We start from the raw sequence: 25,379 nt of genomic DNA on the forward strand, positions 1-25,379 counted from the left end.
CTTTGGCCTCGTGTCCTTTGGGAGCTGTGGCCCAAAGTTAAGAGTAAAGCCTTGGGAAGAAGGAACAGGATCCTTGCCTGAGTCTGCACTGCTGGTACAGACACGAGAGCTGTGCAGGCTCCAGTCTTGGATTTCCTCTGCTCCAAATACTCACAACTCAGGCCATATGAGAGTCAGTGTGAGTGCTGACAGCAGCACCTTCACCTCATCCATCCCAGCTAATCACACTGAAGAGCAAAGGACAGCTCTGGAAAGTGCCAGGAAACCCCAATTAGCTGATACATTAAACAGGCAAGGGGGGAACCTTCACCTCAAGGCATCTGCCCCACACTGACTGCCCCCAGCATGGAGTTCCCAGAGCAGTGATGCTGAGATCCAGCATCTGTGGATCCTGAGTTCAAAACAGATCCAATAAAACCCCAAGGAGTGAGGGGGGCCAGGTTGGACAGGTTGTGGCACGGGATCTCACTGCAAGAAGAAAGGTCACCCACACCTGAGCAAAGTGTGCCTGTCCCCAAACTCAGAGCCACCAGCTCCTTCCCCAAAAACAGCAAGGGGGGGGGGAGAAACAAAATAAATATTCCTCTGAAACTGGATTATTTCCCACAACATGCTATGATACAAGAAGTAAGTGCAGCCTCCGTGCTCTAAAACAGTGATGTCTTCTGCAAGGAGAGGAGGGGAACACGTCCCCACACCCTGTTTTCCTCATCCCAGCAGGTTTCTCTCACTTGTGCAGGTCCTCAGAACATTAGGGTGGGTGGGAGGGAAGGGACAGACCCCGTGGGAAGCCGTGCAGCCTCTGGGCATACACTCTGGAGTTGGACACTACAAGCAAATCCCTTCGCAGCTCCTGTGGGGTTACTGGGACTCATTGACACTTCAGCCACCGGTCGGGGCAGCTGCCACCCAGACCACGTCACCGGGTGGGACAAGGGCAGCTCAAACAACACAAATTCCACAGTCAAAACCAGTACAAGGAAGAAACCAAACCCAGAGAGATCCTTCTGCTCCCTCCTGGAACAATGGTTGCCTTGGAAAACTGGACTCCAGGATTGTCCTGATTACATCAGTTAGTACATTATAAACATTGTCCTTCTTTGAAGTGAAAATACTGTGTGTGGTCTTTTGGAGGTGCTAAAAGCCAGATGTGGTGTTGTTTTTCCTGACTGTGCAGAGGAGCTGATACTGGCGTGAAATGATCCTCTTCAGCTCTTCTCTATCAGAGCTTCTCCTGGAAGAAAACAGACCTTGTCAGGCAAAATGAGACAAGCACAGAGGTCTTTTCTGGAAGCAGACACTGAGGCATGGAGTGGAATGCCATGTCCTGACCCACTGCCTTTCCTTCAGACTGCCCATCCCACCTGCAGGGAGATGAAATCTGAAGCTACAGATCTTGTCCTGAATAATGAAAACAGAGAGCAGGACAGCATGTCCCACAAATGTAAAGGGGATGGCAGAGATCTGAGTCTGAGCAGGTTCTAGCTGGGGCTGCCAGGAGAAGAGTCACAGAGCACTTACCCAGGACCCTGCAGCGCTTCTCTGATTTCCCACTGCCTCTGCCAGGGCAAGCACCCACTGTGAGGTTCCCACCACACTTGGGAACTGGAGATGTGCAAAGCCTCTTCCTTTCCATGTGGGAATGACACAGTCGAGCTTTGGTTGGCAGAACTGCCCTGTCCAAGTGCTGTCCCCAGCACAGCGGGCAAGAAATCACACAAAGCAGTCATGTTTGGAACAGCATCCTGCTCATAACTTACCTCTTGCTTGTGGGATTTATCCTGCTGGTGAATCCCGTTAGAAGACCCAGAATTTCCAACAGTCTGCAATGGAGAACAGACAGTTCTTACTGGAGAGGGACACAGATCCTGGTGGTTTTGCTCTACAAGCACTGAAATCTGGCAAAGCTGACATGGCCTTCCTTACCTGCCCACTCCACACAAGGAAAGGAGGATACAAAAAAATCCCAGCCCACTTCTGGCAAGAAGCTTCCTGCCCTCTACACCCTGGCCCAATCCCCACCATCCTTACAGACACAGACTCACTCTTCACTCCCACCTCTTAAATCCCAAAAAGCAAAGCCTCAGCCAAACAACAGTGTTTAGCTGCAAAACATGAAGGCACACTGAACATCCAGCACTGAAAAGGACATTTGCCACTTCCCATCTCCAGGGACAAGTCTGGCAGCCAGGACAGGCTGTTCTATCTTTAGAAAGCACAAGAACTTTTAAGCATTTATAAAGTTTCTTTAGCAGGGATAATATGGAGCCCTTCAGCTTCAAAATGACAGCATAGCCAGCACAAACAAGAAAAGAAAGCTGCAGCCTGGAGTGCCAGCATTCCAGATGCCAGGTGTTTGGGCCTTGGAAATCAGAGTCACAGTTGTTGGGGAACTGCTGATGGCAGGAAAACCAGACATCATGGGGAGGCAAGACTGCAGGGTTTAAAACCCATCATTAGAGGAGTCCCAGCTTCCATCCTCACTGGAACCACAAAGGTGCAGAGTCAACCCTACAGGACAGAGGTTTAATTTGGCAGCTTTGATCCAGACTTCCCTGTAAAAGAAGCACTTTCAAAACATGACATCAACAGAAATTTGAAGCCTGGCTTCCCACAGTAATCCTCTGCTTCTTTGCACCATGCATTGTAGTTGAAGACATAATACTATCCTATCATATCTTTAAGTTTTCTTAAGCATGAAACTATCAAAATAATACCAGGGACATGTTAGCTGACCTCATAAGGCCCATTCCAAGTCACTGCAACTTCCCCAGAACACCAAGTTGATCAGCCATTCTCCAGAGCACAAAGGGATCTGTGATTACCAACTAGCAGGGATTTTACAGCTTTAAGCTACACCTCTCCAGCAGAGAGGAGGCGACCCAGCCGAGGCATCCCCCCGGAGCACAGGGCAACGTGCCAGGGGATTGCTGAGGGCTGAGCGACCCGGGAGGTGGCTGCTGATGCCTTTACCTGTGTTTTCTCAGAGGAGAGCCTCATTGCTTCCATGAGCTTCTCCATCTGGTGGCCCTGCTCCAGCGCGTTGCGCAGCACGTCCTCCGTGCTGACGAGGCGGTGCTGCAGCCGGATCACCTCTGACTCCGACGAGGGGTCGATCAGGGAGTAGCGCCGCTGATCCGTCACCGACTTCTCCTTGTCCTGGGACGGCGAGGGGGAAAGAGGAGCACGTTAGATCAAAGCCAGCGACCACAGAAACTCAAAGTACAAACCCGCATAACTCCCAGAACCACCCTGAGATAGCAGCAGCAGGTGGGGGCAGAGCACGGCTCGTACCAAGTGCAACCAGCTCCATTCAAATTGGTTATTCACATTCCAGCCACTGGAGGACACTGAAGTACACGGCAATTAGAGGATGTTACTTGTTCTTAGATCAGAGAACGTGTAAAACACGTGGGGTAGCTGAACGACCTTCAGTTTCTCCCACAAATCTTAGCCCTATTTGGCCACAGATCTAAAACCTCTGGGAACAGAAAAACACTGGAGAAGGACGTGGCTGTCTACGATTTCCTCACAAGGGAAAACTGAGGGGTAGGAACTGATCGCTGCTGACAAGTGACAGGACCCAAGGGAACGGCTGTTTCAGGGGGTTTAGAATCACAGAATATCTTGAGGTGCAAGGGACCCACAAGGAGAGCTAATATGAGGAAAAGGTTCTTCCCCCAGAAGATGGTTGGACACTCAACGGGCTCCCCAGGGCAGTGGGCAGAGCACCAAGGCTGCCAGAGCTCAAGGGACATTTGGACAACGTGCTCAGGGAGATGGTGACATTGTTGGGGTGTCTGTGCAGGGCCAGGAGTTGGACTCTATGATTCTTGTGGGTCCCTTCCAGCTCAGGATATTCTGTGATTTTATAACATACAGACATTTTTGCTGCTTAATGAGATGCTGCTAAGCCAGACCACTGCCCACAGGCACTGTCAAGGATGTGCCCCATCAGATGGGAAGCACAAAACAAGGCACTAAGGCTTGGAGCAAGGTCTGAAAGGCTCAGACCACCCTCCTCCCCAGCAGCACAGTGTCCTCCAGCCCCAGGCCAAGCCCAGGGGGGGGTGTGGTGCCCTCACCAGCACAACCAGTTTCTCTCGCAGCCCCTTGATGTCATCTTTGAGCTTCTGCTCCTTCAGCCTCCACTCAGCTTTGTGCACTTCCCGGCTGAGGTCTCGCTCTGGCCCTGGTGAGTGCCGGTTTGCCTCCAGTAACAAGGCTCTCAGCTCGTTCAGGCTCCTGGAAGAAGCAGCATTAAGAGGTGAAAACATTTCTAGAGCCCAAACACCACTGCAGTCCTGCTGTGCTCCCTCCCATCTTTGCTGCAGATGCAAAGAAAGGCCAGCGAGCAAATCTCCCCAACTCCCACCACTTCAGGGGCTCAGGTCCCCTCTTGTCCCACTGTGTCAGCTTCAAGGAAACGGGGACCTGCACAGGGCACTATTTCAGAGCTTGGCTGGCTTGTAGGTGACTTCATTCAACATCTACATGGGCACTGAGCTGTCCTGCAGCTCCTGGAAGCAGTGACAGGGTGGAGCCTGTCACCTTTGAGAATTCACAGCCCCTAATTCTAACCAAATTCCCACATCGGCATCTCTAAAGAACAGGAAAGTTGGGGGTTGGACTTCAACAATGTCTGCATTTCTTCAGGTGGTCAATTAAGCACCCAGAATGAACCTGAATATACACAGAGCCCCTGTGTCTCCAGACCTGCACACTGACCTTTCCTTCTTGAGCAGCTCCTGGCTAATCAGGACCAGTTGCCCTGAAGCATCGTGTGTCTTCTTGGTCAAGGCTTCCAGTTCCCCTTCCAGCCTCTTCTTTTCTTTGAACACTGAATCTGACTTCTTTTCTGCTGTTTTGCATTTATTTTCCAAAGCTGTGAGAAGCAGAGGATTTAGGGAAGAAAGGTCACTTTACTTACATTCCCTCTTTTTGGCTTTTCCCAATTCCCACTCCTAAGAGCACAGATGTGGTTAGTTCTGGATCTGACCCTATTTAAGGGGAGATCCTGGAACCAACACTCAGCTCCATTGACTTCTGTCTCTTTAGCTTTAGACATTCAGTGAACCCAAACCCTCCCTCACAGGATACAAAATATTTCCTGCAGTGTTTGTGTTCAACTCCTGCATTAATTTTCACCAACCATATCCATTAAAAGATCAGCAGCATCATGTTTCCCACCAGACCATTTCAGCACCTGGGCCCTTGTTCAACACCAGTAACAGAGGATGAGGAGGGAAACGCCTCATTCCCACCAACACTGGATTAGGGAAACTTACCACTTACTTGGGCCCTTAGAGTTTCAGTCTGGGACACCAGGGATGACACCTCTTTGTCTCTTTTACTCAGCTTGTCTTGGAGGTCTGTGGGGAAATGAAAAGACAGAGATCAGAAGGCTGGAAAATGCCTTGTGCAAATCAGAGGGGTACTGACTGTGTGGCTCGGGTTGGGGTGCACAGGGCACGGTGACGGTACCCTCCATCAGCAGAGAAGCAGCAGGAGACAGGTAACACATGTTTCTCACTGCATCTCATCACCATCCAGGCATTTGGGGGTGGGATGCACAGCTGGGAGGTCATATCAAACAGGTTTAAGAAAACAACCACCAAGGAGGGGAAAAAAAGGGGGAATAAAACATTAATAAAAACCACCAAAAGGAACTTTCAGAACATTTATTTGTTTCACCTCCTACACTGGAAGGCAGAGATAGTTTCAAAAGACACGTTTTCTGGAACTAATGCATTTCCACACTCAGAGCTGTAGATCTGAAGTCTGATGCTTTTGTGGCATTTAGAGCAGTGGCTGCTGGACCAGTTAAGCCCTGCCATCACTAGGCAGGAATTACCTGTCAATGAGCAAACAGTTTGGTGTAGAAACACAGAACAGTTTGGGTTGGAAGGGAACTTAATGATCATCTTGTTCCAACTCCCTGCCACAGGCAGGGACACCTTCCACTATGCCAGGTTGCTCCCAGCCCCATCCAGCCTGGCCTTGGACACTTGCAGGGATGGGGAATAGCACGAGTGTCCTCTACATTCAACTACCTGCAAAGACAGATGAGGTTCATGGACAAAGCCTGGCTTGCACTGAGGGCAGATGGAAATAGGACGAAACATCTCTGTTTGAATCCACCATCAGCTGGAGGAACACTCAAACTGAACAAAGGTTCTATTAAGTGAAGTCTAAGTCCCCAGTAACCTCAGTTTAAATTGCTGCATCCTGACAGAGGCTGTCTGGGCCATCCAACCCTGCTGCTGCTCAGATTTAGGGTTACAGCTCACCCTCTGTGAGGGGACCAAAGTGCAGTTCAGCTTCAATTTCCTTTATACAAATTTTCTGAGTGCATAAAATTTCAAGTTTTGTTAAAAGTAATTTGATTTATCATAAGCTTAATAAAAAGTAGCCCTTGTTATTTTAAGCCAGTCACATTAATATCTACCATTGTCACTCCACTCCTATGAACAAACAACATTTCAGGTCTGAATTTTACCTGCTGTAAGAATCAGTGATGGGATGGAAATGCACTTATTTGCCCAGATCTGTCTCCAACCTGCACCATCTGCATAAGTGAGTGTGTAATAAAAATGAAAACTTCCCTCCCTGCATATCCTCAGCCAGATGAGAAGGAAAAAACAAAGCCAGGCAGCAAATGCCATCCAGCAAATTCTGAGAGACGAAACAACTTCCTAAGCCCCTTCAATGCAGCTGTGCCTGGAAGAGCAGAAAGTCAGAGGAAGAAAAAGCACCTAAGTTACTACAACAGTTAAACCTATAATTTCATACCTTCCATAGTCTGCTTCATCTTTATCTTTTCTTCTGAAATATCATTAGTTTCAATCATCTGAAATAAATGTAAAACAGGAGATGTAAACCAACACTTCACCCAAAGATTTAAAGCAAACTTAAGAACCACAAAGCCCCATCCAGAGCAGAGGGTAATCCAGTAACCAAGGAAGGATGTTTCACATCTTTCCCAAGAGGGAAATAAAGGGTTTAGAGGAGCCACTTGTCCTGTTGGGTACCACTTAGGTTAACCAGGACCATCTGAGAGCACCCACACACAACAACAGGCAGCTGAGCACAACAGGGATTCACCCAGGAGGGAGGAGAGCTCAGGCTTTCCCCACAAGCTCTGGGTCCAGCTCTGCACACTCAGAGTTTGCACAGTGGTAGAAGAGCTGCTCTCCCTCGGACCAGGCTCCTCTGGTCCATCACAGTGAATATTCAGGTGCAAATGCTCTCCAGCACTCAGCTTGAGACCCACCAGTCAACGAGTTCCTCAGCTTCAGAAGGACTTAACTGCGCCCAAAGTTATAAACACACTGATAAAATAATAATTATTAGAGAATTAATGCATTAATAGTAATAGTAACAAGCAAACACTGGTCCATATAGAGGATTCTGCCTTTCCCCCTTTTCTATACTGCAAGGAAAACCAGAGACCCCAGAGCTCATGGACAAGCTGTCCAGGACACGAGGCCACTGTGGCCACCACTGAGAGCCCTGAGGTCAGTCCCCAAAAGTCTGAGTGGGCTGTAAGACACAAACAGAAGGAGGAGCCCCCCCAAAGGGGAAACACATTTCCTGATGTACTTTTGGTATGGAAAAACTACTTAACTGCCCTTGGGAAGCACAGTTGTGATTCTCACTTGAAGGTCTAGGAACGACTGTCACAAGACATGTTTGCTTAAAATACTTGGACAGTTAATACTGCAGTCACTTTAAATTAACTAAGACATTTTAAAATAGAACTTGACCTGTGATCCTCAAAGGCTTTCAGCCATGCATTTCTTCCCGTATTCTCCTGATTTTAATCGACACGCAGTTGAAATAATTAATTCAAGACTCCCTGGTTCTAGTCCAGTATCAATATCCCCCAGAGCCCTCTCACTTATCTAAAGGGCTCTGGAAGGAGCCTCCAGTTTCTTGTTTTCCATTCATTCCTGTTTGAATATCAGCTATAACATGTGACATGTTGTAATAACAGCCCACTTTTCCCAGGGCCCTGACTGTACTTATTGTTCCCAACTGTCTTTACTAGATGAAACATGCTGGAGCAACCCCTGAAGTACCATCAATGCTGTAGATTTTTCTTTGGCTTTTGCCTCTCCTGTCCTCAGTGTGCCCTTTTGCAAGCTCTGGCTTGGCCAACAGAAACTCATGAGCTTGGCTTTGCTACCTGAAGGCGCAGCTGGTTTCAGTGGGGCCGTTCACGTTGGGAAATTAAACACAGGCATTGAATTCACTTCACTGGCAACTCTGTCTGGAACAGCAACTACATCACCAGTGAAATTTCAACACAGTGTTCTTAAAACGTGCACAGTTTACAGCTTATTTTCATTTTCTGCATCCCCTCAGGGCCAAGTGGTAAATTGTGGCTTTTTGCTCGTTTTTCATGCAGGATCCAAACACAAATAGGGGCCCAGCCTCCAGCCAGGAGTAGCAGTCTCCCCCCTCACTCCAGGGCAGAACCAGCCACATGTCCCTGTGCCATGCACAAAGGCAGGATGATGGCATCATGTGAGACTATTAAAAAAAAAAGATGACCAAGAGACAAAGGCCACAGAAAACCAACCTCTTCAAATTATTACTGCTTATTCCAGCCTTCCCTGGGAGGCTCAATCAGGCATTTTGTTTCCCCAGCCTGGTGCCATCCTGACCCCTGCCTGCAGCCATTCCACTCTAATCCTCAAATCAACATTTCCTTATCTCCCAAATATGCTGTGAAGCCTCCCCATTGCCTCTTAAATCCTGCTCCAGGTGCTGAGAAAGCAATGCTGGCCTATCTCAGCATGGGCAGTGACTGTTCATCCACCCTCTCCCTCCACCCACCCCAAAGGACACCAAGGCTGCTGCAGCTGCTTGGAGGAACACAGCTGTACTGCAGGGATGATGCTTTTCCAGCTCAGAACGCTGCCTGCTCAGGAGGAGAGCCCACCCTGACCAACCACAACCACCCCCTGCTCTGCTGCCAAAGCAGCCTCCAAGCCCAGGTGTGGCCCCACTTGCTTCTCCTGACTCGTATTTTTCCTAATTGTCCCACTGCACTGGATTTCAAGAGTGGGAAGGCACCTTCAGCATGGAGATCCACTGCAGGAAGAGCGCTGTCAGTGGAAGGAAAAAAACATCCAGATATTTGAGCCTCAGAAAACTGCACAAGGCAGCAGCTGAGGGCTACTCCTAGGAGAGGTTACCAACAGCGATGATTAACAAGCAAAACTACCCCAAAATCATACATTTGCGTGCTGAGAAGGATGCAGGGCCTCCATGGACTGCAGCTTGTTCTCTAAGACAAGCACTTTTTCCTGCAATCTTTGGATCTCCTGTTTGCTCTGGGCTTCTGTTTTCTGTAACGTTTCATAGTCCAACATCTTCTTTTCGGCCAAAGAAATCTGCTCTTTCAAGAAAGCTATTGCTTCTGTCTGGTCTGTGTATTCACCATGGAGTTTCTCCAGTTCGTGCACCCTCAGCTCAGCATCTCGACACTTGTCCTTCACATCCTGGAGCTCAAGAAGGTGCTGACTGCTTTTGGTTTCCAGTTGCATTTTCCAGTTGCTGTTGCTTTTTTCCACTTCATCCAAAGCCTCCTGCAACTTCAGTTTGAGGCTCTCTTTCTCCTTTACGTGCACAGCCGTCTCAATGTCGTGCTTTGCTTTCAGGTTCTCCAACTCAAGCTGGTGCTCCATCTTTATGCTCTCTACCACCGCCTTCAGCTCCACGATCTCCTTGTGCTGGCTGTCAGGGCCTGAGTTCAGTGTGGCTTTCAGGTCCTCCAGAGACTTCTGGTGGTCAGAAGCCAATGTGTCCAACTTGGACTTCCAGTTGTCCATGAGCCCCATGTTCTCGTTCGTGGCCTGTTGAACTTTATGCTTTAGGTCAACGATTTCCTGCGAGTACTTCTCATTGACGGACTTCAGCTTCTCCATCTCCTGCTGGTACTTCTTTAACGTCTTCTCATACTTCTCCTTCAGCTGGTTGCTCTCCTTCTGATGCTCCTTGTTGGCAGAGAGCAGCTGATCCCGCAGCCGAAGAGCCTCCGACTGCAAGCCCAGGTTATGCTCAGGGGTCTCTGCTTGGTGAGAGCTCCTGAGGCACTGACGGAGCTCGTCCACCTCGCTGCGCCTGAGGCTCAGCTCCTCCTCCAGTTGCAGGATCCTGGACTTCTCTGCCACCGTTGTTAACTGCAACACAACAGAGAACACAAAGTCAGCGCCTGCCCCTCACCGCCGCATCCTTCCCAGTTTAGTAAACGTGCTCCAGTGGAGGTAAATCCAAAGTACATCGGTCAAAATTCAAATCAAACAGCAAAAGAACACCCGGCACCCTCCAGCTTGAGCACAGTTTTGCACCAGGGTAACCAGTGCCAATAACCCGCAGTTATGTCTGTGCCAATTTGTTTTCCTCTAATACGAACCTCTCGTTTTCCACAGAAAAGCATCTTGGAAATAACCCTCGAAATTCGCTAGAGAGCAACAGCGGTTTATGAAAAATAATGTCCTGGAAGGGCATTATGTTTTCAGACCAGGCATCCTGCCAGATGATGCACAGAGGAGATGTGACTGCACATGCAGGAATGTCACAAGCATCGAAACCAGCATTAAGCATATCATGTTTCCTTTATTGCTCAGCAATCCTCAGCCTACAGACCTCTCTGCTGTAACAGAATTTGTTTACCCTGGTGTAAAAAGGAAAAGGGATTTTTACACATGAGTACTTGTTAGAGTTTATTAGCAAAGTCAAAATAACGTAGGAGGCTAGAGGATGCAAGACAATAAATCTGGCCACGGTGAACACTGAGCAGAAGGGCTATGGATCAGTATCTTAGGATCTGATGGTAACCTGGCAGGGCTGAACGACCTGTGAGTCACAGGGAGTTCAGGGAGCTGCAGCTGTGGATGGAGAAGAGATTTGACTAGATGAAATATTAGAAAAAAGCAGAAGAAACAAGGAAACCGAGCCAAAGCCCAAGCGATGAATTCCACTCCATTTCAATTGCTGTTTCCCCACCAACCATCGGCCCAGGAGGCTGCTGGTGGTTATTTTAGGTGGGCACAGTGGGGTTCAAACCATCCAGACCTTTTGGAGTTCCTCAGTTTGTGTTTTCTACAGCTCTCAAACCCATCAGTGAGACACAAGCTCACGGCAGCAAGTTTGCTGCTTCCCACACCACACCGGCGTGAAAAAGCCCTTTCCAGATCTGTCTGCTTTTAGGATTCTTCTGGGCAGCCTGTCCAAGGATCAGAGCAGGCCCACCTGCCCTAACCAGTATCTCCTGTTGCAGAGGGCAGCTCCCACAAGTGGCAGGGGGAGCAAAGGGAATGCTGATTGCAATGTCATTTCCCACTGCAGCCTCGATGCAGAATGAATTGTGCGGGGTGCAGATATTATTGGGATATGTTAATTGAAAAATGAATTGTGGAGAGCTCAGATGGTGGCATGGGGCAGAGCAGCAAACTCAGTCTGAGAAACAAGTCCCCACATGAGAAGCAAAGCTAGAAATCATATCATACTACTATTCCCAGGAGAGAGAGCAAATAAAAACCAACCAAACAAAACAAACAAAAAAAAAAAAAAATCAGGGAAGCTTCAAGTTCAAGCCAAAAACCAATCAACCCCATAAAAACCAAAAGAAAGAAACCCAAAAGCAAGGCATCATGAGCATCAACGCAGGGGCAAGCGCTGTTCTGCAGGCAGGGCAAGTGGGGGTCCATTACCCTGGTGTCCTCTAATTCTCTGAGGAGTTTTTCAGCCTGTGCCTTCTCAAACAGCAGGCTCTGCTCGAGCTCCCGTATTCGGGCATGCTCCAACTGCGTCTGAGTCTGGTCACACAGAGGGAGAAGAGAACAGCGGAGGTGGGAGGAGGGGGAAGGGAGAGAGAGACAGAGAGAGAGAAAGAGAGGGAAAGAGAAGGCTGCAACATCATCTCCAGCGTACAAGACAAGGAAAGGCAGTTCACAACAGGAGGAGAATAAAGATCCAAACAAGGAGGAAAAATCCAACCAAACAGAAAAGGGTCCCTAAGGGATTTTACGTGGTACTCGTAGTGGGTATTCACAGGAAAACTGGATTTGGGATGGGAAAACATCCTTCTGCATTAGAACCCTGCTTCCGTGTTTTCCTGCAGCAGCTGGAGACACCTCCTAAAAAGCAAAGCTCCCACCAGTACAAGGCCCTTGCACCACACAGAGAATGCAAAGACCTTGCAATGACTCTCCACATCTCTCCTCAAGAAGAATCACAAGGCAGATGGGAAAAGAGTTGGAAGTTCCCATCCTCTTTTTGCTCTGGAGACTCTACGACCCCTGTGCTAAGTGGGAGAAAAAGAAGGTCATACTGTTGATGGAGTGTTGTAGAACTCCAAATACACTGCACTGAAGCAAATCAGAGAGATTGAGATACCAAACTGTCCTACAAATCAGTGCTTTGGGTTTGCATAGGGCAGCCAGGAATCTCAAAAAGTGATTCTTGCACACCAAGACTCCACTTGTCCTGGCATAAGAAAATGACTATTTGGGTTTGTTTGGTTGTTTTTCTTGCTGTTTTGTTTTCTTTGGGTGTTTTTTGGTTTTTTGTTTGTTTTGATTTGGGGTTTTTTGACAAATGGTTAAGCACATGTAACCTGCCCAAATGCAGGGGCATTGACTTTGGGCTTTGCTTCAGTGCCCTTCACTTTTAAAACAGAAGTACGATGAAAGCTGCACTTGGTGACAAACCCCAGCACTCCACAACCACCACTGGAAAATATCATGTAAAATTTCCCCACAAATAAAAGAGGAGAGAAGACATGGGGAAATGCATGCAGACTCTGGCCTTCACATTTTTTTTTTTAGCTTACAAAACCAATATTTTCCTTTAAATTAATCTACCAAATTAAAAAAAAAAAAAATCAATCTACCGAAAAGCAAGCAAACCTGCTCAGAACCACTTTTTACCCCCATTTTCTGCCCTTCATTTTCCATATAATTGTTTCTTTTTGTTGGAAAAAGTATTAAGGATTTTCTGCCCTTCCCTACTATAAAGCAGTTCTTAGTTGTGTACAACTGCTGGCAAATTAAGTTTGCAAAATATCATTGCACATGTATTCATAGATGGTGAAGATCTCAACTGCCAGCTATAATCAGACTACTCTTTATTTCATGTGCTCTATTTGACCCCTGAAGGAGGGGAAAAAATGTGTGCATTCAAGAACCCAAATATCAATCCCCCCAAATAATAATCATTTAAGTGCAAAAACTGGCTGAATGCATCCTAATAAGAAAAAAGAAAGACATTTAATTAAACAAAATTAATTCTGCTCTCTGCAAAGCTCAAAAGACCCACATTTCAAGATAGAGGCCCCAGGCTTGATTTTACTGACAGGAATAAATATTCCATGGACTCCAATGAATTAACTGGTGGCAGCTCAGACTTTGGCTACCTGAAAAAGCTGATCTAGTACAAAACTCATCTCTGGACCTCCCAAAGAGACTCCAGAATCCTGAGGCTGACACTCAAGTTCCCAGCCAAGCTACCTCAGCCATACTTGATATTCTTGCTAAGTATCTATTAATCCTACTGTTTTCCATGTCTAGAAAAACTTATTAAAATAGAGGAGGAAAAAAAATCAACAGGGAAGAAAGTCAGATCAACTGTTTCGTTGAGCTAACAAATCTAAAAGTCTTTAACTTTTGGATTTGCATCAAATCCTGTATTATTTTATGCAAGTTGGTTTGCCAGCACTAGCCAGGGTGAGTCAGAGCCCCAAATCCAAAGTTTTCCTGCACTTTGAGGAAGTTCAGATAGAGTTTCAGACCTATTTGTAGCTATTAGCCTTAAATTACTGTTCACAAATTACAAACTGACTTCCCAGAGGCATCCAAGACCTGCTGCAGGACCCAGGAGATGAGCATGACAGAGTTCCTTGATGAAGAATTGATCTCCTATAAACTGTGGTTTTCCACCACAAAAAGCCTTTCCTGAAAGCTTTTCCTGCATTTGTTTTTCATCTTCCAAAAGCTCTTGAAAGCTTTTCCTGCATTTGTGTTTCACCTTCCAAAGCACTCCAGCATCAGCATGGCCAGCCTGGATCAAAAAGGGCTTGAATTCATAACTGCATTTCAAGGCTAAATCCACAGCTGCTCTATCAGAGGTCCAAAACCTTGATCTGTATCTCCAGGCCTCCAACAGATGGATTTCTTTGGTCAAAGAGCTTCCAAGGACGCTGCCTGCCATGCTCAACACCCAAGGGCCCTGAATTTGTTCAAAACCTACACACTATTGGGACAAACAGCAGGGATTCAGCCAAGCCTTCAGCAGAAACCCTGGATCCAGGGATTTATCCAAGCCTTCAGCAGAAACCCTGGATCCTGGGACCACAGAGAGAGAATCTGTTCTGTTACTGTCTGTTAAGTCAAGATAAACATTCCCCTCTGAATATTTGGAAGAGCTGCCACTGCTTGACTTTGCTATGATTTTACACAAAGGATATCAGGAACGGGCATTTCCCAGGAATCACACTGCAGCGTGAAGGAGCACTTGCCCTCCTGATTTCCAATAAGAGGCGTGGAGGTTTTTTTTTCCCCTCAGAGTTAATCATTTACTTCTGGAAATCCTAACTGCCTCCACAACAAAGCAGAAGGTGAGATTTCTCTTCAGGGGGTCACTCATTTAGTATGAGTGTTCAAATTAGACAGGATAGGATGTAAAAACTGACCCCAGCCAAGCCCTCTGCCAATGCCTGTGCTGGCACTGATGTTGGACTCATGGAGAACACCCCAGTTCCCTGGATCACAGGAAATCAAGCTTTCCTAAGCTATTTGTTCTTTCATGCAAACATGGAAGTGAGGACAGGACCATAATGGCTGGAAGCTTGGCCACATTCCCACGGCAAAAACAATTCTTTCCCACCCAGGAAAATCAGATCTATGACTGCAGGTCCCAATCTGAGGATATGTCACACCAGCTTATCATCTTGCTGGTGGTTTAAAAAAAAAAAAAAAAAGAAAAAATCCAAATATACCTGGTGGTTAACCCTGGTCCTATTGCCAGTTTTATAGCCAGGCTTAAACACTTGGGAGCTTACACAGGGACAAATCACTGCTCTCAAAGGGAATGATGGATGGATCAACCACCTTTCTCTAAAGCACTGGGGGAGCCTGTCAGCTCAAGGATCAATGGAAACCTGATTTTGCACCCATAGACCAGGCAGAAACTGCACCTGCTGTTCTTTAGCAAAGGTCTGCTATCAGTGCAGTGCTGATTTACACCCTGTCAAACAGCTCCTTCAGCTTCTGGATGAAGAGGAGAGGTTTGTGCCAAGAGGGTCACAACCACAGCAACATATCCATTTTCCCATTTCCCTGGGCTTCTACTGCTATGACTGACAGCAAATAACAGGCACAGGGCCCTTGACATTCCTGGTTGTTACTAACCTGGCACTCTGGCTAAAGAGAAGGGAAACCCTCTTGGATTTACACGTGGAGAGCAGAGCTTTGCTTCCACAGAGAGATCTTCTTTTCTTTTCCCCCACTCCTGGAAAAGTCTCCCACTCAAGGGCAAGCTCCCAACATCACTTCCAGCTTGCACAACGCTCACTGCAACAGCCCTCCCCAGTGACAGGGTGCCAGCCCTGGTGTCCAACCCCACGCCTGTGGGAAGGGGACTCCACACAAGGATTCCTCAAGACACACAGCATTTCATCTGGAGTTAAATATCATCCAACCTGAAGATCATGAGTGCCCCACCAGCTGCTAAGAGCAGGACTCTGCAGGGATAGAGACTGAGCAGTCAATTCGTTTCTAGGATGGGAAAAACACGTTGCAACGCATTCAGATAAAGATTTTAACATGAGCTGGCAACTCAGGGTGGCAGGTTAATTCCAGACAGCTCCCAGTGTGAGCAGTCATTGGGCAACACACCAAAGAACAACCCTCACAGTTTACACCCTGGTGTTCACAGCAGGTACAAAGCCATCCTTAAAGGTAAAGTATTGTTTAGAGTGGAGCAAAAGGTGGCAGAGGTTACTCAAGGGAGACCCCACATGCAATTTCAGGTTCTGACCCCATAATTTGGTAACATCATTAGGAATTACCTCCAGATCCCCTTTTGTAATGGATTCTTCCTCCACACGGAACTGCAAGTCCTCCACTTTTCTGGGGAGAGGAAGAGACACAAAGAGCAATCAGGAACACCCAGACCAGCACCCTCTGTCTAAGCAGCCACACACACTATGACCCTCAGTCAAGTTTTATGGATTAGTGGGACACAGCATCAATGGAGAGATCATTACAAACAAATGGAAAAGCTGCCCAAAAGCTACCGGTAAGATTTTTTGTGTTCTAGGAAAAAGAAAATAAACCAATGTTAAAAATCACATCATGGTCTGCAGAACCAAATCTGAGACAGATCACCTTTGGATACAAACAGCTCAGCAGAAACTGAGCAGCAAGATCCAAGGAGCAGGACAAACTTTCCACACAGCAAACATGGCCTTCTTGCAAGGTACATCCTCCCAGACACACTCAACTACTGCTCTCTGACACTGGGATCCTGAAAACACGCAAACCACAAGCAAGTTTCACTTGCTTTCTTTAAACCTGGTTATCCTGCAGCTGAGCACTGGGCAATTCCTGTGCCAAATGCACGGGGTCCATACAAAGTATTCCAAGGGAATTGGAACCTCCTTGGCAGAGCGTGGGCAATGCTTTATGTTTCCACAAAGTGGAAACTGTGAGTTACCCTAGCAGGAAAGCCTTCCCCACACATTGTACAGCCCAGTCATGGATAAATGCACATAAAACCACAAGCACAAACACAGACATGCCGAGGACTCCTCTCTTTTGGAAGAGAGAATGCAGTAACAATACAGAATAATTCAATTTTCTGCTAAACTCAGCCCTCTTTGTTCTCTTTACTGATTTAAAAGAAAATAGGCAATTATGAGGATGTTGAGCTGGTAGCCAGATGTAAGGACTCTGATTCCGTTACAGATAAAAATAGCTGTGAGTGTACATATCTGACTTCATAAACAAGCTTCCTTGTCTAAACCTCCTAATTAGAGGAGGCATCTGTTGATATTTAGGGAAAAACTCAGCTGTCTTGGGTTAAAGGGCCTCCTGGAGCTGGGAAAGCGAGCTGCCTAGCAGAAGAACAGGGAGACTTATGCACAAAAGAACAATTCATCCTCAGGAGGGGCATCAGTCAATTGAAATCAACACTGTTTTCAGTTATTTAATACACAGAAATGTCTTTCTATTCCCACTGAAGCATTTAACTATATAGATGGAGAAGTTGGATTCTATATATACAAGGACAAGCAGATCTTCACTCTTATCCAGAGAGGAAATGTATGCATCATCATATACACATGGATGGAGCCTCTGGGATGTGGGAAGAGGGTGAATCACACCACAGGAAGGCTGAACCTCCAGTTTGGCTTCCCTTCCTCATAAGGAATGTCCTCAGGATCAGCACATCACAAACAAAGGGGGAAGAAGGGGCCTTTAGCAAAGCCAGGTTGTACAGAAGGGTCTGTGATGGCCCAGCCTGCACAGGCCTGTTCATGATCCCACACTTATTTTACACTGTATCCTCAGCCAAAACCACCTGAAACCTTTGTCACTGCCCATACACCATTCCACCTCCCTCACCACTCCTGCTTCACCTCTTCTCCTCTTCCAGCTGGTTCAGCAGCTCAATCTTCTCCTTCTGCATCCCATCCACCAAGGCTCGTGCCCGCTGGAGGTTTCCCTCTGCCTCTGTGACATACTGCAGCAAAAAAACAGCCCAAGCACAAAAGTTACCCATGTTTGAAGTACAGGGTTGTTTAAAAAAAAGGATCAGGACAAGGGAACAGAAAGTTTTGATGATCTGTTTCAAAGGATGCTGTGGTAAAAGGGTAGATTTTCCAGAGAGACCAAGATGTGGGTATCAGGAAGACAAAAACTGCTCAGTCTCCAGCAGCTCTAAGTTTGGTCCATGCTTCAGTGTCCCTCTGAAGAATCCAGCTCTGATTAGAGTTAAGAACTTGAAGCCTGAGCAGTTTTGAAAATCTAGTCAGAAGTTACCTGGTCATGAAATAAGAAACATTTCAGACTGCTGTTAATTCATTTGTTACTGATAATTACTGGAAAACACTACGCAGAAGAAAGCCATCAGCTTGAGGTTGACTTCCAAACTTCTGCATTTTAGACAAGCAGGTGTGACCCACCACACAAATACAGTACCATCCCTGCTCCTAGATAGCTGACTGGGCTTTACAAGCATAAGGAAGTCATTTAGGACACCAGCAGTCACTGAAGAGCCACACTGACAAATAGCACAAGGGCAACTCCTCTCTTTAAGCCTTCAAAGTGAATAAAATACCCTTTGTACAACTGCACATGCAACCTAATATGCTCAGCTTGTTTTCCTTCCAGGTCTCCTGACTTTATTGATGGGATAGAAACATTCTCTCTGGCAGGAAAGCTGTGGCACATGAACTGAGCTGATGTTCTCAGCACCACAAAATCACTGCAATGCAGTCACAGCCACGGCCAAACAAGGGTAGCTGAGGGGAACAAATTTACTCTCCACTTGCATTTCAGCACTGAAACATATTGATCCACCAGACACAAACTATTCTACTGCCTTTTATCTGGTATGGCCCTTTTCCTGCTCCTGGCTCGGGGCAGAGAGAGCACACGTGACACTGGGAGAGTGGAGAAAGAGCCTCAGCTTAACTCACCACATAAAAGGTGGAAATTCAGAGCCCAAGTTTCACGTACAGGGGTAACGTTACGAACTGAAACTTTCAGGGGATATCAAATACTCAAATACAGGTATTTGAGAGCTGGTGATAGAGCCACACCACCTCCTACCTGCTCGTGCTGGGCCTTCATGATGGCAATCTCCTTCTCCACCTCACAGATGTGGCTGGTGGCTTTGGCCACCTCCGCCCGCTCCAGGTCACGCTCTGCCAGCAGCTGTTCAATGTGCTGCTGCTTCTCCTTCAGTGCCTCCTGCAGAGCTGTGGTGCCAGAGATTTTTCGGGCATATCGAGAAGAGGTCTCTGTCAGCTGGAAAAAAAGAGTTAAAAAGAGACAGGGTAAAGCCATGTCCTCCCCAGTCCAGAACAGCTGGAGTCCCCTGTTAAATCTGCTCACCTAATGATTATTCATCTGTACAGAGCTGCAGCTACAGCTCTGGACCACACAGGTGAGGTTAAGTCTGTGAACCACCTGGACAATGCTCACAAAAGCTCAGCACTTCCTCTGCACTGCAATGAAAGGACCATTTCCAAAAGTACAGGATGTTGGATGTGAATTGGGTCAGGAAAGATTATCATGCACTGCATCATCTGCCTTCTTAAATACATTTTACTGATGATCTGCCCTGGTGAAGTCCCAAAAAGTGAGCTCAGTTGTAATCTCAATTGGAAACCAGATCCTCTCCCCAGAGTGACACTGCACCCTCGTCCCCAGCCAAGTGGACTGCAGGTGCTCTGCAGCACACACTGTGACAGAGCCAGAGCTTTTAATAATATTGCTGCCTGCTCTGCTGTCCCCCTGCTTGAGCACCTGCCAAAGCCCAGGGCATGTGATCCAGGACAGTGTCACCCTCCAGTCACTGCAGGAGCTTTGCACAGCTGGTCAGTGCAGAGTGCACTGCTCACAACCCTGTGGGACCCAGCGGCCTTTTTCTGCAGGGATTCCTTATAAACCTGCTCTTGACAGCAGAGCCCAGACTGACCACATTGCAAATCACACTTCAGGCTCTTTAACAGTCACAGTCGCTCCGTGTCTGTCACAACTCTTGTGTCCACGGAGGGAGATTGTTTGCAAGGGATGTTTGCAACATCCCACACTTCACTCCCCTCACCCCACCGAAGGAGGAGCTGCTGAAAGAAAACCCTGACTGCTCTGTGGAGCCTGGTTCACAGAGGTGGATCGAGGCTGCTCAGTCCATGGAAGGAGCCACTTACCAGCCCACTGCGGCTGGGCCTGCCCCCGACCGACGAGGCCACGGAGCTGACGGAGCTGATGGAGGAGCTGCTGGGGCTGTGGGTCAGGGCTGACACTCCCATGGCCATCCTCTTGCTCTTCTTCGCCTTGGCAGGGCTGGTTGATGGGAACCCGATCCGGATCACCTTGTGGATGGGAGCAAAGAGGCCAAACTTGGGAGGGCACTGAAAGTACCTGGAATACAGGAGGTGCACCAAGTCAGAAGCGGCAGAGCATCCATCTCGCCCAAGCCTTGCAGAATGGCCTTGCCAAGCAGAACAAAACCCTCAGCTCGTCTCTGGGTGCTTTGCTGTGACATTGTTTCCTGTGTGCAAGTGGTTGGATTATTCCCCTTTCCCGCACTTGTAGTACTGGCAATCTCCTTGTTTTCATTTGTGGTGCGCTTTAGCAGGCAATCCTGAGATAACTGCAACGCACTAATTGCTGTGCACTTTGATCAGATGCCAGGAAAGACCCATCTGGTAGCCTGGAGAGCACAAGCATCCCAGAACATAAGCAGAGCCAGAGTGCTGCTTCCTTACAACCCAACCTTCCCAACAAACCAACCCTCCCCAAAACCTGCGTGTTCTCTCTACTCTGCTTTGAAGAAAGGTAGTAAAGTGTGTCTGAAAGGAGGGGGCAGAGGATGGACCAGGCTCTGCTCAGGGGGGGCCAGCAATGGCACAAGAGGAACGGGCAGGAACTGATGCCCAGGAAGCTCCAGCTGGACAGGAGGAAGAACTTCTTCCCTGGGCAGTGACCCAGCTCTGAACAGGCTGCCCAGGGAGGGGCTGGAGTCTCCTCCCTGGGGATATTCCAGAGCCCTCTGGACACAATCCTGTGCCCTGTGCTCTGGGATGACCCTGTTCAGATAATCCACTGTGGTCCCTTCCAACCTGAACCATTCTGGCATTCTGTGTTGAATTAAAGAGTCTGAATCACACAGCACTGAATAAATGTCATACAAGGTAAAAAAACTTCCCTACCAAAACAGAAGGGGAAAATGGCAGCTCCTAACTTTGAAGCTAAAAATACCATTACAGCAAACTCCAGTGTGTGCCACCTCCTCTGGGTGGCAGAGAAACTGGTTCCCATACAAACAAACTTAGAAAGATGCAAGCATAGAAGAGGAAGAATCAGATAACTCTCTTCCACAACTGCAGTGAGCCCAATGTTTGTGTCTCTCCAAAACCCTCTTCCAGAATAAAAATGAGCCAAAATGGAGTGTCAAACCCTGGAAATCCCTTCAGGGCTTAGGCTGGCTGGAAAGAGCCAGAGTTCATCTGTTGCTGGCCACCTGCACTGCAGCAAGGAAAACCAGATCATCTCCAGCATTGCATCCCCTTGTTCCAGGGGAGCAGCCAACACAGAAAGCTGTCTCCTGTAAGAGCTCTTTCTCACAGGTTTCACAGCAAGGCTAGGACTAAACACCGGGTCATAAAACAGCTTGTCCTATGTTAACATAAAAAACAGGTTCTAATGACTAAATGACACAAATCCAGCTTTACTAGCACAAGTCCTCCCTCTCCAGATGTGAGCAGCTGTTTCTCCAGTTCCCTTTTATTTTTAAGTGCTGGCAGCCATACAGCTCTGTCTCAGGCAGACCCCTGTGTGCTTGGGAGGCCAGGGAACAGCCTGATCTCCAGCCAGATGAAAATAAAATTCATTTTCAAACATCTGTTCAAACCCTTTTTTTTTTCTATACCAAACTTTAAACAACCCTTCCACAACCCCAAATCTCTCAGCCTCCTCAGCTTGCTGCCAACACAGGCCCTTGGGTTTGGAAAACCAGCCATACCACAGGCTGACCTCTTACAAACCAGCCAAGCCCTGCTCAGCATCATATTCCCAAACTCCAGTAAGCACAGGCAGGCAACAGCCCCTTCCACAGGTCTGTCTGGTGGAAGCACACGCTGGTGCTGCACAACAGTGTCAAATGCTAATGCCCTCAAAAGCCCCCTGACAGCTCTTTGCAAGCCCAAACTTGCTTCACTAAGTCTGCTCACTTTCTTTCAGTCCAGATTGGGACTGGTTGCAATCAACTTTTATAGTTCAGAAGCAGGAATTGGGTCCAGACCACTGGGCAGGGGAGAGGAAAAAAAAAAAAAAATCTACTTGAAAACTAAGTGCTGAGGAACTCCAGCTTCGCATTACAGAGAGGAAAGAGGGAAGAAAAGTGGTGTTGTGATGGCAGTGCAAAACTGCAGGTGGGAAACAGCACGGGAAGTTTTGAAATAGATGAACAAAATCTTCAGTGTCCAAGGATGACATGTCACAGGCTACACAAAAACAACAGTCTGAGCAGTTTAGTGGGCAAAGACTCCCAGGAGAGCAGAGGCAGAGCAGGAAGAACAGCAAAATAAGCAGGCAAAGGATAATATACCAAAGATGAGCACATGGAACTTGCTCGGTTTTGTGGATAAGAAGTCTCCTGTGCAGACAGGAAAGCAGAAGCAGCAAACCTCAGTGCCAATCAGCACCCATGTGATGTACAGAGGGGCTCCCCACGGTGATGCCCTGTCCTCTGGGGCACTGCTACTGATCTCCCCAGCCTGCAGGCAGCCTCCAGCTCCCTTCAGCCTTGCCTTGGTGCACATCCAGACCTGGACCTGCAGGGAAATCAAGTGACCTGCCGCAAATTTCAGCCAATTCACCACCGACTCAACTGGACTTGCCCATGGCAGCAAAGATGGTGACAATGTCCTTTGCTCCACGTTCCTCTCCTGCTTCCACCTCTTTCCAGCATCTCCAGTCAGCTCTTTGAGAGCTCCACTCTCCTTTAGCAGCTGCTGCCGCAGCAGACAGGCCAGGGTTGCTCACTAGATGGCAACCACCTCCAAAGCACTGACTCCAGGGTCCTGGACAGCCTCTGCCCACGCTGATTCTGGCAGGACAAGCTCAGGGCAGTGTCAAGAATTCCACGTGGCCACAGCAACCATGGGGAATACTGAGTGAGGAGTGCCTGCAGGCACCAAGGGAGTTGGTTTTAACCATGCTGGCTTCTCCAAAGCACCGCTGTAAGAAAATCAGAGGCGTGGATGAAGGCTCAAAGGACAAACAGGGGCAATGCTGCAAACCTGCTCATTTAATAGTGTGAGGGAAAGGAGAAGCCTTTGCAGACAGGGCACATTCCAAAACAACCTGAGCTAAGATGCTGCAGTTTCAGAAGACAAATTACTTCCAAAAGTTGAATTTTCAAACCACAGCAACAAGGGTGTGAGGATGAGAGGGAGGGAGAGCACCCCTGCACTAAGATCTGCCTTTCACACCTTTCACATGCACAGAGACAATAAACCATTTCTGAGCACCCTGAAGATTAAACTTGAGAGATAATTTGAAGCATCTGATAAAGAAAGCATGGACTTGGATTCACTCCATGATTTATTCTCTACCATCCTGGTTCTTCCCTCTTGAGAACAGGCTGGAACTCTGCCATCTGCTGCCAATCATTTACTGCTTTCTTGTCCTGACATCGAACAAGGCAGCATTTCTCTTAATTAAAATGAAAGCACGTGGCTGCTGGACAGGACACAAGAAACCTTTATTAGAGAATCTGAGATGTAACAAGGCAGGAACTCACAGCTCCTCAGTTTTAAAGTTCAATCTCTCCTCTGTAGCCAGATTGCCTAAAGAAGCTCCAAGAAAACCAACAATATTTCCCACTGGAGGAACTTGTGAAGGACAAGGAATCAGTTCCACCTGTATTTGAAGCAGGGTCAAAGTGCTGCTGCATAAGTCATATTTGAACATCCTCAAGCTCCAGATCTGAGGCTGGGGTCATCCCCTTAACTAAATTCGACAGGAACAGAAACAGCTTCCCAAAAAGTCTGCAAGATATCCCTAACTAATTTTATAGGTACTGAAAAGGGTTTTTTGGGAAAAGAAGATAGTGGAGGTGCCTGTGGAGTCAGAGGTGGTTAAGATCAATCAGCAAACAACTGTCACGTTGTAGAATTAGCACAAGGACAGAAAACAACTACCAATTGTTCTTTCAGATCTCTGGAATTTGTGCCCTGAAAGAACAGAATAAAACAATATTAAGCTGAGGAGAAAAAAAGAGTCAATTCTGTGTCTTCTATAGTTCTGACAGGGTGAATTATAAATATAGCACAAGCAAAAAGTTTATGGGAGGACATGTGTGGGAGAAAGCAGAGCTAATGTAATCACAGAACCAACTGCTAGCAAAAACTAAATCCCACTGTAAGTTATCTTCTCTCCCTACTCTCTCCTGTTTCCTGAAGCTACTCAGGTTCCTTCTTCGCAGATGTTATCTGATTATGCTTTAAAATGCCCCAGTAAATGAAGTTTGTACTGATCTCCCTGCAAGGCCACCCCAAAGCCTAAAAGGCTCAAAACTGGACCTCTTCCTGTCAGCCCACGATGTCCAGGCAAGCACAGCCCTAGCTCTCCTCCCAGGTCCGGTGGCACTTGTTCCCAGCCCCCCCCCAGGAGGTGTGTGGGACCCTCCACGGCCCAGGCTGGGGATCAGAGCACACAGTACCTTGTACCAGCAACTGCCCCGTCGTTCTTGCCCAGGGGCTCGTCCAGCTCCACACCACACCACTCTCCCTTGGCAAAGTCCGTCTCTCCCACGTAGCGAACGACGCCCGTCTTTGTCCCGCCAACCTGTGGGAGAGAAGGGGTTGAGGATTAGAGGTGGCAGCAGTGACATGAGGGGACTGAAGTTGGGACAAGTATGGAGAAAGGAGGGCAGGATATCAGCGTCCTCTGTTTCAAATCTAATGAAAGCAGCAGGTAGTTCTCAATACCGAGTTCTCCCAGCACTAAACTTGTCTCTCCAATAACTACAAGCAAATTGATGAGCTCCCACTTCTGGGACTGCCTGCCTGGAAGATGTCAGAGTAAATAGAATGAAAACATATTTCGAGGCGTCAACTAATTGCAGCAAGTTACTTGTGAGGCCAGGAAGGAGTTTAAGCCCTGCAGGCACCGCTCATACCTGCCTTGTGTGAAGAACCACGATCTGCACTGACAGGTTTTCAGCCCTGTGCTCTTCCAGGTGCCAGTTCTGGGCACTGCTGGGACAGGACACCAAAGGGACAGCTGAGCCAGGAAGGCACTCATTGCTCCTTTAGCTTGCCAAGGATGTAGGGAACTGCTCTGTGTTTTACACAGAAAAAGCCTCCACTTTTACCTGCACTTCCTATAGCAATTCCCAGCAAGAGGCATGGGAGAGGGGCTCAGCTCCCTGCCAGACTTCCTCCAGCACAGGTTTTTTTCCCCATCCATGAAGAAATAAGAATAAATCACACCTTTTCCTCCCATATGTATAAATAAAGTTTCCAGCTGAGTAGATTCGAGAAGGGCATAAAGTCAGGAACCTTTGGAGCTGTGTTTTGATCACTGCTCTGACAGCACATGGCACTGAGCAGCAGCTGCCTCTGCACTAAA

At 47.7% G+C, this 25,379-nt stretch overlaps 1 protein-coding gene across 4 annotated transcripts in view; it reads right to left on the reverse strand.

Annotated features, from left to right (window-relative positions):
* Positions 1–467: 467 nt before the first annotated feature.
* The window catches only part of CLIP2 (CAP-Gly domain containing linker protein 2), a 71,123-nt gene continuing 46,211 nt past the window's right edge, over positions 468–25,379 (reverse strand). For 2 of the 4 annotated variants that reach the window (XM_027882074.1, XM_027882073.1), the window contains 14 exons: positions 24,469–24,593; positions 19,949–20,162; positions 18,846–19,043; positions 17,651–17,754; positions 16,079–16,139; positions 11,724–11,828; positions 9,246–10,190; positions 6,793–6,850; positions 5,289–5,372; positions 4,729–4,885; positions 4,086–4,245; positions 2,974–3,159; positions 1,761–1,823; positions 468–1,234 (listed from right to left, as the gene is read on the reverse strand). In XM_027882074.1, the coding sequence (XP_027737875.1) occupies positions 1,223–1,234; positions 1,761–1,823; positions 2,974–3,159; positions 4,086–4,245; positions 4,729–4,885; positions 5,289–5,372; positions 6,793–6,850; positions 9,246–10,190; positions 11,724–11,828; positions 16,079–16,139; positions 17,651–17,754; positions 18,846–19,043; positions 19,949–20,162; positions 24,469–24,593 (2,472 nt within the window). In that variant the 3' untranslated portion in view covers positions 468–1,222. The remainder of the gene's footprint in view (positions 1,235–1,760; positions 1,824–2,973; positions 3,160–4,085; positions 4,246–4,728; positions 4,886–5,288; positions 5,373–6,792; positions 6,851–9,245; positions 10,191–11,723; positions 11,829–16,078; positions 16,140–17,650; positions 17,755–18,845; positions 19,044–19,948; positions 20,163–24,468; positions 24,594–25,379) is intronic. The other 2 variants (XM_027882076.1, XM_027882075.1) reach the window with 1 other exon arrangement.

The sequence above is a fragment of the Empidonax traillii genome, unplaced genomic scaffold (assembly GCF_003031625.1).
Source record: "Empidonax traillii isolate 1590-97213 ecotype Southwest subspecies unplaced genomic scaffold, ASM303162v1 scaffold101:size1699134, whole genome shotgun sequence".
Lineage (NCBI taxonomy): Eukaryota > Metazoa > Chordata > Aves > Passeriformes > Tyrannidae > Empidonax > Empidonax traillii.